This window comes from Morchella importuna, assembly GCF_003444635.1.
Source record: "Morchella importuna strain M04M26 chromosome Unknown Morimp01GS009, whole genome shotgun sequence".
Classification (NCBI taxonomy): domain Eukaryota; kingdom Fungi; phylum Ascomycota; class Pezizomycetes; order Pezizales; family Morchellaceae; genus Morchella; species Morchella importuna.
The window spans coordinates 406,239-422,691 of record NW_025763406.1 but is presented as its reverse complement, the minus strand read 5'-3'; the positions used below and the strand labels follow the sequence as shown (position 1 = coordinate 422,691).

The following is a 16,453-nucleotide window of genomic DNA, read 5'->3' as shown; positions in this document are numbered from 1 at the left end:
GAAAGAATTCCTCTGAATCATTCATTCGACCATCATTCACCTAATCATTAACTTTTCACTCAGTATAAATTCATTTTTTGTTTGCGTGAATCATCTGGTATTGTTACAAGGAAGCATAGGAAGGAAAATAAGACCTCAGTTCTGTTCAGACTACCACAAGTGGAGCATATCAGATCAACGCCCCCCCCCCCCCTCCTTCTCCCCACGTGTTGTCCTACCCCCTCTCTTCCCCCTTTAGAGAGGGAAAAAAACATGGCGACTACGCACGTACCGAACGCTGCTTGCTCTGTTTCAGCCTCATCTGTGTCTTCATCTCCGTCTAACATAAAGATAGAGCAAGTCTTGAATTCATCTTCATCGGCCTCGATTGATCCTCTCTCCCCGTTCAAGTCATCTGCTGTTACTACAGCTTCCTGTCCTCTTTACCCCCCACAACCCCATCCTCCTCCCACTCCTTCATCGTTACTACTTCCACTTTCTACTACGTTACATATATCAGAATCCCCCACAACAGCGAATCAGCTACCGGAATATCAAAATCACAAAGTAGATATTCTGCTGCCATCGTCATCGACTTTGCCTGAGCAGTCTATGGCAGCTGCCGTGGCGGTACCTCAACCCACGCATGCCATGCAGCCTTTTACAAGGCCAATCCGGTTTGTGGCAAACGATGGACAACCGCATGCTAAAAGAAGAAGAATTAGTGCCGCGTACGTAATTTCCTGCATATCAACCCCTCTCAAACTAGAAATGAGTCTTTTCCAAAAAGTGAGGATGGTAGAGGATAGAAAAACAAAGATAACTCTTCACGCTCTTCCACTTTTTAATTCATCATTGTTCCTTTTTCCTTTTTTCCTTTCTTTTTTTCTCGTTTGCCTGGTTTTCAATCACAATTGCCCTTCACACCCCACCCGCGCGGCCCCCGTGAATACGAGTTGCGGGGTCTTGATATAGGGCATAAAAGATATATCGTCTTGTCATTCATAGGATCCATGCATTTGCATTCCCTGGAATAAACGTGTGCTTTCTCTTCAGAGATCGGAAATTTCTTTTATTTGATCGTTTCTTATTTCGATTTTGTTTATGATTGGCTTGGAATCCAATGCTAACTTTGTTGCCATCTTATGGAGCTGGATTAAAGCTGCAAGACTTGCCGCAAAAGGAAAACTCGCTGTAGCGGCGAGAAACCTGCCTGCGATACTTGTCGTCAGAACGGCCACTCATGCCTGGGATACTCTGATCCTGCCCCGTCAACGCCATCGCATAGTCCGCAGCAAGAGCAGCAACAGCGGCAACAAGAAGTCCCTGCTAAACCAGCTTCCACCCCTGCAGCTACCACTCCTAAGGATGAGCCGACAGTAAAAGAACATTTCTATCTAACATCTCCCAGTATATCCCCCAAAGATCGGAGAGTCTTACAAGGGGCCGATTCGGCTTCGCAACCTTGTGATATACCGAGTAACCAGCATGAACAACGTGGCAAAAATGTTCCGCCTTCTAGGAGGCAGTCGCAGAAGCGAAAGTCCGTTGATCATCAGGACAAAAATGACAAAGGGGGTGTCTGGATGAATGATGGAGGAGGCGATGGGCAAAGTAGTAGGTGTGGAATGACAGACGGTGGTCCTAGTCCGGATTTGCGATGTTGGTGCTCTTCTCCGATTATTCTCCTTTTTACTTCATTTAAGATACAGGCTATATCTCATACCTCAAAATCCCTTTCAATTCCCTACTCATTATCTTTCCGCCTGTTATTGGGAAATTATATTTTCAACCTCTGGTGCTCATTCTAGCCTCTGGCTGTAGATCGAACGCCTCCAGCTACACAGAATCCGGCTAATCGTCATCCTCATCGAATTCCGTATTTCCGATATTTTGGGCCCACGGCCATCGTCCCCGGTTATAAACAAATGGTCGTAGAGGTCAAGGATCAATCGAGTTGGGTCCGTCGCGCGAGCCATTCAATGTCTGCAAGCTCATCCAGCACTTCTCCCACATCAAAATTCACAAATAGTTCGCCAACGCCCACAGTTTCTTCGGGAGTGCCAGAAAACATTCCGTTTTACGATCCTAATGACTCCACACCAAACAACCCGCTCATAGCCCATTTGGTTGAAACATTCTTTGTAAACCTTGGCTGTAACTTTCCGTTTCTGAATCGAGAAACATTCACAAGGGATGTTAGGGATAAACGTGTCGATATCATACTGGTTGATGCGGTATGCGCAGTTACAGCAAGATTCTCCACCAACTCGTTATTACAGGGGGGAGGTAGAAAACGTACCGGTGAAACCCAAATGTCCGAGTACGGCACGGCCTTTGCAAACAGAGCAAAAGGTCAAGTGGTTGATACGTTTGCTTGTCCTAAACTTTCGACTGTGCAGGCTTGTATCCTGTTGGCATACGTGGAGTTTGGGAGCAACCGTGATAGCGGGTTGTGGATGTTCTTGGGGTTAGCTATCAGAATGGCGCAGGATCTGGGCCTGCATAAGCTTGAAGGGATGAGAGGGGATGCAAAAGGTCGGGAGGAGGAGATGAGAATGAGGAGTCGAAGCACTGGCAGTGAGGAGGAAAATCAAGGTGATAGGATGGGGTATGACGTGCAGAGGAATGAGGAAGAGGCGAGAATTCAGGAGCAAGAGAGGACCGACACTTTCTGGGCCGTTTTTTTTCTGGATCGGGTTATATCATCGGGCACAGGCCGGCCAGTAACAATACGCGCCGAAGAAGTTGAGATCGATTTTCCCAAAGAAGAGACCAGTTCGGCTTTCCCCCCGCCCTTTCCCGCCCTGATTAGGATTGTTCATCTTTATGGTCGAATCACGGATTTGCTGAATAGTATAAACGACAAGCATAAGAGCGTCGAGGATACATTCGCTCGTCTCTCTGAGATGGAGGCGGAGCTAACAGGAATTTATCAGCGGCTGTCACTAAACCTTCATTTTAACGTCACAAATTTTCGACAGTACAGCTCAACAAATCAAGGATCTGTATTCCTACTCTTGCATATCTGGTTCCACGCTTTGTTAGTGTTGCTCCATCGCCCAACTCTCCTAATCGCGTTTGAAGGTAGAGTGCAAGAGCTATCTCTTAATAGCCGCGAACTTTCAATGTCTTCAGCGAAGACTATCTCAGACATATTATTGTTTGCAGAAACGATCGATCCGAGAGCTGTGAACGGAAATCCATTCAGCAGCCAGCCCATCTACATTGCTGCATGTGCTTTTTTGCAGGAGAGATTGGCACATTCCTCCTCTAACTCTGTTTCGAGAACGCCTTCGCCGACTCCCTCAAAATTGTCAAACAGATGCGATTCTTTCAGTTTGGCACCTGCTTCAATTTGTAGAAATGCAGCTGAAGGCTTGGTTTCGCCCGTCAGCAATAACGGCACTACTGCCATGGGATGCGAGGGTGATCTACCTCCGGAATCCAAAAACAAGAGTAACATGGAAGGGGTCCAGAAGAAGCATGCGCTATTAGCACAAGCTGCGCACGGGAATTATCAAAAGTGCTATAAGGCATTGAAAGGGTTGGAAGTGTATTGGGAAGGCGTTAGGTATATTCTGACAGTCCTTGATCAGAAGACTAAAGGGATTGTCGATCCGCTTTTATATACGAAGGAAGAAATGGAAGGTGTCGAAGTTCCTCGTTTGACCCCGAGAACCTTGGGGCGATTCCGTGGCCTCACTCCTGGAGATTTGAGGGATTCAGGCCCTACATTCGTCAAGATTGAAGAGGGCACCCAAATGTCCCTAGCTGGTAGCTTGCATGGTGGTGGTGGTGGTGGTGGTGGTGGTGGTCGTGTTGTCGAGACGATGCCATCACCGTTTGGAGGCAATTTTCATGGTGATTCCAATCAATGTTTGTTCTCAAACCCACAGCTTTAAATAGCATTACTGACACATTAAACTCTTAGCAATTGAACTCCTAACCGCAACTGGCACATCAAACTCGCCAAATATGCATTTAACCTGGCTTGTCACCAATAACGATCTTCATAACTACCAGCAAAACCATCAAAACCATCAAAACCATCAAAACCATCAAAACCATTTTGCTGCACCATCTACGCATCAAGGATCGATGATACACGACGACAGGAATGAAATGCAATTATCTATGCATCCATCCTCACACACAAACCACCAACATGGAACCCCAACCCCAACGGTTTCCCCGACATCCAAATATCCACTTGTGGGGTCAACACCAGCCTCAGATGCTCAGATGCTACTTGGACTTAGCGCAGGCTCAAAAGCAGATTATGGACAGCACCACCATGATAATGGGCAGGGAATGGATATAATGACAATGGGGGGCTATACTGATGGACACTATCAAACTAGTGGAGGTCCAGCAAATCTTGAGTATGAAATGATGAGTGAAAATTTCAACTTGAATAACATTAGTTGGAATCTCAATTGTTTGGAATACATGCCGGCTCCGTGCTGGGCCGATCCAAACTTCCCAACTCCATCAGAATAGGTTTGGTAAGTACCAAGTGTGTGAAGAAGTACTATGAGGTACTTAATCAGGTAACTCTCTTTTTTTTTCTTAAAAGTTCTGTTGTTTTAATACCTTCATTTTATCTATCCCCCCCCTTTTTTTACTGTTGGCGTTTACACGGGTTTGCTCGAATGTCTTATGCAGTATATATCCAACATCTGTGTCGCATAGCGTAGGGAAATTTTCTCCTTTCCCTCACTTAAGTTTAACGCTCTATTCTTTTTGTTCATTTGGCGCAAGGGGATTTCAAGCGATTATGATGGGTACGATTGCGCTGCAGCATTATTGCCTATTGCACGAACAGAGGGAACGGGAGTGCAGGAGTTGGTATTTTGTTGTTTTATTTCTATTTGATTCATTCTCTGTAGTATGTATTACGTCCTTGTGTGACCGCAGCTGTTTTCTTCCCTTTCCGTTTCTCTCTCATTAGTGGGTAGCTTTCGCTTCTTATTCACCTTCACCTTCTCCTTCTTCTCCACACAATCTCGCCCGATGAATCTATGTTATATAGAGTAGGGTATGGTTTATATATATAAAAATAAGTATACATGGATATATTTGTTTTGCTGAGTTGGGCTATGCATGCGTCATTGAATATCACTCGTTAGATCCACGTGACGGAATGATTTGTTTTTGTTTTTTTGTTTAATTCATTAATTGTGACGGAATGATTATCCAATAAGCATAATGGTTGATCTGCCTTATGAAACCTTGAAAGTTTATCCAAAGAAACTAAACTAAACCTGATAAACATGTAGTTTGTTTTAACTTGCACGTGGATCTAAAGACATCAGATCCTGAGCCTGCAACAATGCAATCATAAGACATCACTCGATAGATGACAACCACTTCAAAAAGTTCAGATGACTCAGTGTAGAAGACTAATCTTGCAGAATACGCCGTGGAGCTGGTCCTGCGAGCCCGTTTGTGGGGCCGGGACGTGGCGGGGTGGGGCGTTGACTGGTCTTACCAACCGAGCACTGTACGTGTGCACGGTTGTACTTGCAGTCCGTGGGTAGTGGGCATACGTTGTGGATGAATCAGCCTGTGTGAGGAGTGAGTGAGGATCAACGAAACGTGTAAGTACACGTGTGAGATGTTTGAGACATGGATAAGGAGGATGTACTCTATGATTGATTCACCGTCCTCTTTGCCCAAGTGCTTTATCCATGACGTCACCCAAATGACTTCTTCAATGCTGTTGGCACCTTTGTGTTATTTGACCGCCGTATTCGGTAAACAAACCTTTCTAACCTCTCATCCAATCGAATAATGACTACCACAGCAGCATCAGCAGAAAAAACGCACCCGTCATAATCGCAAGGGACCCCCCATCAGCCAAACAACTATGTATGCTCGCTTAGCACCGGTCTCGCCTTGCTAAATCCTCACCATCAGTAAGGCATTTCATGCGAGCTAGCAGTTCGCTGTCCGCTAAACAATAATTCCATGAAGAGCGGGGTTGAAGATTTTCCAGCCCTTAGGATTACCATCAACGCAGAAAAAGCTATCGACTCAACACATATATCTGAAACGTCACAATATCGGGGGGGCCGCCATCGCCTTCTAAGTTCACCTCTACGCTAGATGAGTTCGAGCGCTCAGGATCAGTGCGTAGTGCCTGGTGCCTTATTGGTGGTACAGCCGCAGACTAGAATGGGGGCCGTCAAATGATAGAGTTTAGAGGTCCTTGTATAGACCAATTCCTGCGAGTGATCACCTATGATTCATCTATGCAAGTAAGTCTCTCAAGTTGTTTGAAATATGAAGACGAAAAATGAATTGGGTGTGTGGAAGCACCAAAAACTGAGATATTTGTAGGAAAATTCAGGGCGTCCGTGAGAGGTCCATCGAAAGGCACTAAAAATCATGAGGGAATACTTAACTATCTCATCGAAGGCGGCGTCCAAATCCTGCCTGGGGCAGATATGGGACAGGGGTGCAAAGTAATTTACCTTGTGAAAGTATGTTGAAAAAAAGGCAAATGATGATTCTGTTATCTTGAATACCATGTAGATTTTTAAAGTTGGATTTGGCTCTGCACACCAATCTTGCTGAAGCCTTTATAGATTCTACAGTGGATAACTTTGAGTCATGCCGTGGTTGCTTTATTTCTTTTTTACCCGGGAGGCTGAATTACACCCAAATTATGAATATGTCATATGCTAATTGGGCCCCTAGATACTGAAAGGTCTGTTAAGATTGAATGGTCCCTCATTCTAGGGACAACGGTTTTTTGTAACGAATGAAGAGTTTGCACAGTATTATTAGTATTAGTAGTCTACTAACCAGAATTTAAGTACCCTGTTAGAGGAAGGTTATAGTATATAGTACTAGCTGACCTATGCCAGTGGCCCACAGACAATTCTAACATCACGGATCCCGAAGTGTACGGGTGTGGGGCCAAATACCTTTTCACCATCCTCACATATTTTATCACAACACCTATATGAGCAATATTATGAGTTCAAATTGTTAGTTCAACTTGTTATTCGAGTAGAAGGAGGGCAGAATCAAGTGATCCAATGACTCGAACATTTAGTTGACCAACAGGGGCAGGGCTCTTAAAGGCAAACGGAATGCATTGGCAAAGGCGTGCGGGGGTAATGCGGAAGCAAAGACAATCATGAAACTTTAATTTGCGGGGGACCTGTAGTACCTTTGCTTACTGGTTCGTTTATTAATGTTTTCTCACATAAAAGTAAGTCATAATACTTTACATAGCTATATGTAGAAACAGTAGAATCCGTGGGTGGGGAGATAATAACGCTAAGCTGCTAATGCAGATACTACCTGATTGCAATATCTAAAAAAACATATTGGTTGTTGGCCCCATAAAGCGGGCCGATATGTAGCTAAGTGCATATTCCTAAGTATTCCTTAAACATTAACTCTTCTAATGACCTTTTTCTGGGCTCGTTATCATAGGTTACGGATGAAACTGCATGTAGTACTCATGTTCGAGGAGCAACTACACAGTAATCCTCAACACCTCCGGTCAGAAGCTTATGATTACCTCCTTAACCGGGGCGGATCCTAGACGTGGAGCTAACCGAAGCGATTCAAGGTGGTTGCAAAGAACAGATGATTGGAAATATGCATGATACATTCCAGAGCAGGGGGGAAGTCGATCAGACCGGTATGATCATTGGTGAATGAGCGAGATCAGTCTATCAGGAAAGGGCCGAGAAGTGACCGTGCCAATTATTTCAGCCATTTAAAGTCCCATTCCGATGATTATAGGCTCCTGCGTCGCACTGCTGGACATGGAGCCGACCGAAACGGACTAGTTAAACTCCGGGAGCATATCGAGCAGTTTGCAGATTTTGGTTTTCGATTCATGCCTTACCTCGATCTTGCCGTAATTTGATGACGAGACGAGAGACAGGTTATACGAGCGTATTCGTTTATTTTGATATTTGATAAGGCTGAGCTGCATTCTTCAAAGCTACCCCGCACCGATACACATGACAGTCCCTTACAGCATTCTTGGTATACGGTATTTGTTATTTCCTAGGGTGCTCAACGATACTTTTGACAGGTATGCATTATTTGTTTGAGGGATCAAACATTTGAAACCGGCCGGGTATGTAAAATTAATTGTTAAAAGTCTATATAACCGTATGCATGATGGGTCTGCATGATCTATCAGGATAAACTCACTCTAGAATTGATAAATTGATTTTGGAGTACCGGAGTAAATAGGTTTTGCAAATGAATGAAACAAAAAAAAAGTTTTTCGCATATTTGACCGAGTGATATTCTATGATTTAAAAGAAACTATATATTTATGTATCGATTCGTGTATTGAATTTTTAAATATGGGGGTCGGTTTCGGTAGACGCTCGGGTTCTAATAACGGAACTTTCGGAGAGAAATCCCTGTATGGAAATGCTTGTCACTTTATGCTTAAACTTAGAACCATTTTTGTATTGACATGAACTACTGACTAAAGAGATACCCCATATTAAAGATCGTACGTAAATACAACAAGTGAACATCATTAGTGATGGTATGTATGTCGGTGTCTGAACAAGATGCACTTTTATTCACAAACCCTTCATTCATTGTAGCCCAAATCAACCGGCCGCTCTATGGTTGTAACTTCATTCTTCACGGGAGTAGGAGATGTTGGCGATATGGGGTAGGAGGCGCTTTGTTGGCTTTGTTATCGTGCTGCAAGATTTTATTATCTTTTAGGACTGTATTGATGATTTCCGTGAGAAGATTTCTCAGTTCGTCATTGTGTAAACCCATAGTATTGACCGAAAGTCCCTTAGAAGGTCCTGGTTTCCTAGATTCGGGGGTCTCCTCAGACTTGGCCTTCTTCGTTTTCTTGAGGCCCTTCTTTTCGTTTGCCGAGCGCTTCGAATCCAGCCAAGCCGGGAGGTTCCGAATTGCAAGTCTAGGCGCTCGTTTGTAGGATATGAGAAATCCTTGAACTTCGGCCGGTGTAAATTTATCAGCTGGGATCATCCTCGCGAACTTCTCGGCGAGTTCTGCAATAAGATGTGTATATTGCGCTTGACGATCGATTTCGTTACGGGCTTTCTTTTCGGAGGGTATCAATGGCTCATCCTCGCCACCAAATACCTCTTCTTCCTCCTCGATCGTAGCGGAGTCCATGCCATCAACTTGTGAGTAAAGCTCGCGGAAAATCTCTTCCAGTGTATCTCTACCAGCGTAACCAAACTCGACTTGCATGTCGACACGTCCAGGACGGATCAGAGCAGGATCCAGTCTTTCTCTGTGATTGGTAGTCATGATAAGAATCCTCCCCTCATGGCTTGCAACTCCATCTATAGCATTCAACAATCCTGAAAAACTGACTGATGTCTTCATACGATTGTGTGGCCCCGTAGTAGTTGCCTCCATCTTATTAGTTGTCTTTTTCTTCGATTTAGTTTCCTTATTTTTACTCGCTCCACTCTTTGAATCAGAATCAGAGCTGTAATCTTCCTCGTCATCTTCCTCCGAATCGGAATCATCGAACATGAAATTGCCATTATTGTTTCTTTGAACTCCCGCACAGTCGATATCCTCAAGGAGAACGATGCATTTTTTGGGAAGCCCCACGAACAGCATGGTGAGAGTCTCATCAGTTAGGCTTCCTGTAGATAAGCTCAAGATGTAAAGTGGCACTTTAAGTTCTCCGGCTAGAGCAAGACTCAAGCTAGTCTTGCCAGTTCCAGGCGGTCCATAGAATAGGTATCCACGGCGGTAGGGCAACCCACGTTGAGCATACCAACGAGCTGTAACTGGATTGAGATATTCCTTCACATCACGGAGCAAGAGCTTTTTTGACTCTGGGGGCAGAATGACAGTTGAGATGTCGCGGGAAGGACGATGACGGCCTTGGTCCCAACTCTTCTGAGCAAACGGAGTAGGTGAAATGGTATATACCGTTGTTTTCTTAGCCTGGGCGAGTAGATACTCTCGACGGGCTTCGGCAAGAAGCTCACGGAGGAGGTTGGGGGAACGCCCAATCGTTGTCAGAATCTGCAGGGTGGAGGGAATATTAGTTATCGGATGATTTATTATAGCATGAGGATTGACATACCATCGTTTCATCCGGGATATCGCCTGTATAGTATGTCAAATCAAGCTTACGGTTGATCAAAATGAGATTTTTCTTATACCAAAAATAAAGGAACCCTAAAATCTTATGTATTAGCAAGGTATTCGGCCCGAGTGAGAAGCCAGATATGATTTGATTTGTGATTTAAAGGGTGGGGAGGATATCAGCCCGGAAGTGTTTATTCTCATGAACGAATAGTGAACCAAGACCGGCAGTGTTACAAACCCACCGCTTAGGGCAGGTAGGGATGAAGGATTGTGGGTCTTTTTTAACTAGCCCCACTACTAGCTTCACACACGCACAGCCACGCATATTGCTGACACTTTCAAAAATAGAAATCGCATATGTCCGAGAATCAAAATAAAAGAAATGACCCCGACAGAACTTACCAGGTGCAGGAGTATACTTGAGCTTTGGGCCCAGTCTATCTTCTTCACAGGATCCATCCAGGCCATCAAGGTCATCATCATCATCTTCTTCATTTCGCGCTGAAGCATCGCCATAAGGTCCATATGAACTAAAACGTTTCACAGCATGGCTCATGGGGTTTTTTCTGCTCGTGACACAGAAGAGACGGCAATCAGTGGACACATGATTGGCCGCTAGCCAGCGCATGACATACAGATAGGTTACATCTGAAGAGTGAACTGTTGCCGACGATACCAGGTTGGCGGAAATAAAACGGGTAAGGGTTGTAACGGAGGATATGGAATAAGTGAAAAATGAGAAAAGAGAGGTGAGGAGTGTTAGAGACATCCCAATGGTGACTAAATGAATGAGATAAGTCAGAGGAATGTACTGCCAATGTGAATAGAACAAAATGAAGAGGCTGAGATAATTGGAAGGGAAGGTGAAACCAGGGAAGGTGAAACCAGGGAAGGTTAAAACAGCTGGCTTTTTGGCCAAACAGTTCATATCAGAGTGAGATCTTTAAGAGCTCATTGGTAGCCAGAAGTCTGCCTTACGTGCTGCTCGTTTTATTCAAACTTGAGCTTGGAAATAGAGGAGAAAAAAAAAGCAAGTAGAAACAAAATGCATGCTGACTTGGAGATAACACTTGCCTAGTACGCTAGAATCTAATCCTAATTTTAGGAATAGTCTTTGCACGAGGTCAAATCCTGGGATTGCTGTGATGTCAAACATCCCACCTCCAACAGATACAGGTGATCCAACTCCTGGCAGCATACGAGCTGCAGTTGCAGAGAAGTTATCCATTGAGCCTCTCTCTTTGAAGATAAACCTGAATGAGAACTTGTTGGTGCACGTTCAAAGAGTAATTATGTAGGTTGCCGTCTTTGATTGGGCGCAAGGAGAGCGAGAAGGTAGGGAGAGGATAGGGATGGGAAGGGGGGACGGGGAGGAGGGGATGAAGAGCAGGCGCAATCTCGACACTGAAGAATTGAGTTTGGAGAGTGGGGGAATTGAAGGGAGAACAGGCACTCTTTATGAGCAGTTAATGGCTGCGGACGTAGCTTAGCTAGGTCTGGCGGGGTTGCTCTAGTAAGGCCGGCCGGTGGTACCTATGGGAGCCGCATAATTTAATACTCGGTGCAGGAATAAAGTACCGGACAATGCAGGTTTTTGGTTCACCAATGGGTGCGTGTGCTAGGCGTGAACTACTGCAAAAAAGCCCAGAGACAAAACTCGCATTGTTCGGTACTTTTTGCCTGCCCCGAGTATTATCTCTACATATCCCATGCATGTGTACATCATATGTAGGTACATGGGTATACATGTAGTTATGAGGTTCGTCAATCAATTGAGCCTCATAATAAGAGGAAAAATATATAAATGCGGCTTCTTCATTATTCATTTATAGGACTAGCAATTTAGGTCACCAACATATAACCAGAGAGGGATGTCAACAGTGCGGGTCGGTACTAGAGGCATGTCGTCCACAACAGGGATAAAACGTACGTAGCTTTCCGCGCCAATCTATAGTCCTTCCTATCACATCAACCACACAAATGTATTATGTACAGTCACTACTAGTACTAACGGCGGATCCTGTCTGATGGTTCTGTTTGCCCTTGGCGTCCCTGACCGCCATCAGACAGGATCCGCCTTCACCCCATGAGCGAGTGTACCTACATACAAATTCTTATATCGTATACGTACTAGAGTACTTCGAAGTGCTCACACCAGAAATATCGCATTCGTCTTACGTACATGTACATGTAGTATACCCTGACTCCAGACACACAGCCTCTAGCCGATGATCCTTTCAGGGGCACTGCACTAGCCAGCTGAAGACTGCTCTACTTATCTTACTTTGTACGTACCCCGTTTCCCCGTTCTATTCGAAGCTGAGAGGCTGCATAGTCAACTACATACCCCCTGATCAACGTTGCAACCAAAACATCCACACCTGTACGTTTTCGCTGGCTACATTGGATGGCAAATCCGTCATTAGGATACTTTCTCCACAAAACGTAGTTACATGCGCTGCTTCCCAGCTATCAATGATCGTGGCGTACAAAAGATTCCGAAGAAACGAGTATGTTTACCTTACGGGAGCGATAAATTACATATAATGAAGTGTACGCCTGGCTTGTGCCGTCGCAATCCCGGACTCGATTGAAGGCAATGCTGGGCCGAAACAGCCAGTTCGGTTACGACCTGATTGAAGATAAAATGATAAAAACAAATTAATTCGTATGTTCATATGAAATTAATCTTTTCGATGAGTGAGTAGGAAACATCTGCCGAGATAAATCTATGTTTATATCAGACTGACGACGCTTCGTACTGCCACCGATATGTTCAGGTCTAGAGGTCTATGTACTGACCTAGGGAGTGCGGGCTGATATGATCATCATTACAATCACCGCTAGATAGACGTTGATTTAGGAATGAAAAGGAAAAAACAACATGATCGACCGTACATATGTATGTACCTACAGCCAGCTAATTACGCAGGAGACGAAACCAAGTTATGTTCATGCAATGCGCGCGATTAAGATTCCAGCTTCAGCTGATCGAGATTGCAATTGACGCCACCACATAAAAAGTTCAAATTTAGCTATAGGCCTTCGGTCTGTTCATGCGTTACTCGTTGACCAAACTATGACCTGCCCAATCTGTCTTGAGGACCCAGCGGTTTGGATTAGCTACATGTATCTACATTCAGAACCAAGAAAGAGAAAATATAACGTTTTCGACCCAGTACTGTGTCAGACCTAGAAGTGTGTCGCATGGCAACGGCACCAAAACCAGACACAAAGCCCCCAAAAAGAAAGAAGACCCCATAACACCATAATAGAGGATAATCCATCTGGAAACCATCCTAATCCGTGTGCTTTTAAATGGAATTCATTTGTTAAAAATCTGGCAGTAAATATCTCAAGAGATGGTGGAGATAGCTTTGGCAACAGAAATCCCCATACAAATTTGTATGGGATTGACACTCTTCTATGTCTGACACAGAACCCGGTCTAAAACGTTATTGGTATTCTTAAGACCTTGTGCATGTAGCGAAAACGGCTAGTTAGTTTAACTACATGTCATTGGGTTTTAGCGGGGCCCGGCCCTGGGGATGAACAAAAAAGGGCCACAAATCATGGACCCGGTAAAACCGTGTACCGTACTCTGGCTAATATACTAACTGCTGAACCATAGATCAGTCAATTGGTCAAACAATTATTATTGAACTATACTCTAAGGGTAGAATATAAATACATAATTATATATAAAAAAAAAGTAGTACTAAACATCAACCACAACAGTACTACTAGCCTTCTATGGCTATATGGTGTAGGTATGTATACTAATGCTATATTATAAATATCAGCGCGGCCGCTATAACAATATTTAGAATTCACTCCGGTTGCGCAAAGCCTGCTTATTTCTTCTGCTTAGGGGCGCAAAGTCTTCAGGTTACATGTAGGCATGATGGTGGGCTAAGAACTTTTCGTATTATGGTGAATTTTGGGGCTTTGGGTATTTAACGGCCAATGCGTCCATTCGCATACGCGTACGTAGATAGATACCAGATTTTCGATCCAAGTTATCAATCATGCCCTTAGAGGAGAACTCTTTTCTAATATCGATAATGTATAATATGTAGGTACTATATATATAGCTAGTACTCTCGATCTCTTCCTACACCGCATAAAAATTAGCCGCTGAATTTTACATGTGAATTTAGCTATAGCTGGTACATACGTCCGTCTTGTAGGCCTAGGGAGATCACTGAGTAGAGAGTATATTGATAATATACTCAAGCCACGTGCTAGTTTACATGTAGCTAGATAGAACACTCCATGTCTCCCGGCCACAGAGCCTCAATTTTGTACTCGCCCTTCAGTATATCACATCATATATACACAGTAATGTACAGTACGATGCCAGTCGTGAGCGTCAGGCGCGGCGTCGCAACGCCGCGCGCGCAACCAGATTTCCACAACCTTTTCACGGCGGGTTGGTACACAAGATATTAAATGTCAACTTATTGTTATTTATCTACTATTCAACAACTACACAAAAATTCAGCTCTCCAAAGGATCAATTGTGGTTGCTGTGCTGGTACCCGTGATGGTTTGGGGAGCGTTGCGACGCCGCGCCTGACGCTCACGACTGGCATCGTACTGTACATATATAATTTTTCATTCGAAACGCCCGCGGCGGGGTGACACATTTATCCATAAGAACTCAGTTTAAAAATATGCAAAGGCCTGCTCTAGACTGGCCTCAGGAATTGAAAGATGCGCTTCTAGACAAGTCCTCGGGCCGGCCGTAGATTAAGTTTGAAACTAAATGTATCTTCATGTATGTACATGTAATTACATGTAATTGTGTCTTTAGGAGCTGGAAGTACATGTATATACGTGTACCCTATGAGGAAGCTAGATATAATATCGGCGCTGTTCCGATACGACGCGTAGCGAGGTGCATGTTTCTGCCTACTCTACTATATGTATCTGCTGGCAGTACTACAGAGCCTCATCAGACGTCAATCAGGCGCACACTAGCTATAGTACTGCAAGTGACCCTTGACTTAGGGGACTTCGCCGAGCTCATGTGCTATTACTCTGCAGTGCTCTATGAAACCTATAATCACAACAAAGAGCTCGAGACTCTTATCATGTCATTCCTTGTGATAGTGATACTTGCTGCATTTGTAGCTAGCTACATGTAGCCTTGTATAGCTGGCGGCCATCGATTATCGTATTGTTAAAGGCATGAAAGATTCGCAAATTGGGTACACACAGTGCATCCCCCTGGTCGAGCTCGCTTCTTTACTCCATCTATAGGCCGTAACGCTCCTCTTTGTGGTGCGCCGGAGCACATGTTCTTTATAGGCTAAGAGCTGGATTTTGCGATATTCCAAGGGTGGATGAGTTTTACCTACAGATATTCTTGACAGCTCCCCACTGTTAAACATTACCCCGAAGCTTAGGTTTCATGTGCCGGTACATGAGTGTTGAAATGAGTTCTTAGTGGAAGAGTCTTATACTACACATATGTACATAGATGTAGTACATTTATGAACCTAAAGTATATATAATGTCAGGGACTGTTGGTTTACCTTGCCGCCGCCGCGCGTGTAAATAAAACACAAGCGAAACATGTTGCTGCATTTAGTTAGCCGCTGGCGGTAAATCTTTATTTCATCAACGTATACCTACATGTAGGCTCGTACCCAGCCCTCTGTGAGCAGCTTGCTGCTAAGCACATGTAGGGGGTGGGTACGAGACTACATGTAGTATACACATACGTATATACCACAAGCTGATCATGTACATGACGTACCTACATGTAAGTTTCTCTCCAACAGATTAGTATGGGGCGGGGCAACAGCTGCAGCACATAAGGCATTTCCCTTATCCTTATTCTTCAAAACCCAATTATCATATCCACACCTATCAATTTCAGCATTTCAATGATCATTTATCTTGTGCCATTATTACCGCGGTCAATATACGATACGTGTAGTGCTTTATCCTTTGGGAAATCTGGATGTATCTTCCCAGACCTTTAAGCATGAGGGGCTTGAGAGAGGTGCAAGGATACATACATCATGTACATGTCGTTTGTCCCAGCTAGACAGGCATGGCACCTCTTCATTGGTGGGGGGAACCAAGCACTAAGACTGTTTCAGTCAAGATAAACCTCATACTCAGTGATAAGTGTCTAGCTAGCACGACATTTTATTCTCATAGATACTAAACCTTAGTTTCAACAAGCCATGAACGCTTCTCCGCTTTTTGTGCCTGTGAAGATAGGTCATTCCCGATATGACGACAAACTTTCCGATCACTGTTTTTTTTTTTTGGAATAACGAGGAGCGCTGCCATATGCACGCTACCCTGGAAATCTGGTTACATCTAGTTGAAGTCCGAATTTTATTACGAGAAGCTAATATCACTATAT

At 44.2% G+C, this 16,453-nt stretch overlaps 2 protein-coding genes across 2 annotated transcripts; one reads left to right on the top strand and one right to left on the bottom strand.

The window, feature by feature from the left end:
• Window positions 1–591: 591 nt before the first annotated feature.
• Window positions 592–4,482, top strand: LAJ45_03902 (uncharacterized protein; the record flags this gene model as incomplete). The annotated part of the gene is made up of 4 exons (XM_046113484.1): window positions 592–710; window positions 1,142–1,641; window positions 1,804–3,858; window positions 3,914–4,482. The coding sequence occupies 4 exons, from the start codon at window positions 592–594 to the stop codon at window positions 4,480–4,482; spliced, it is 3,243 nt and encodes a 1,080-aa protein (XP_045973213.1).
• A 4,134-nt stretch (window positions 4,483–8,616) lies between these two features.
• LAJ45_03901 (uncharacterized protein) lies at window positions 8,617–11,296 on the bottom strand (the record flags this gene model as incomplete). Its single annotated transcript, XM_046113483.1, has 4 exons — window positions 8,617–10,002; window positions 10,064–10,158; window positions 10,471–10,848; window positions 11,143–11,296. The coding sequence occupies 4 exons, from the start codon at window positions 11,294–11,296 to the stop codon at window positions 8,617–8,619; spliced, it is 2,013 nt and encodes a 670-aa protein (XP_045973212.1).
• Window positions 11,297–16,453: the final 5,157 nt, after the last annotated feature.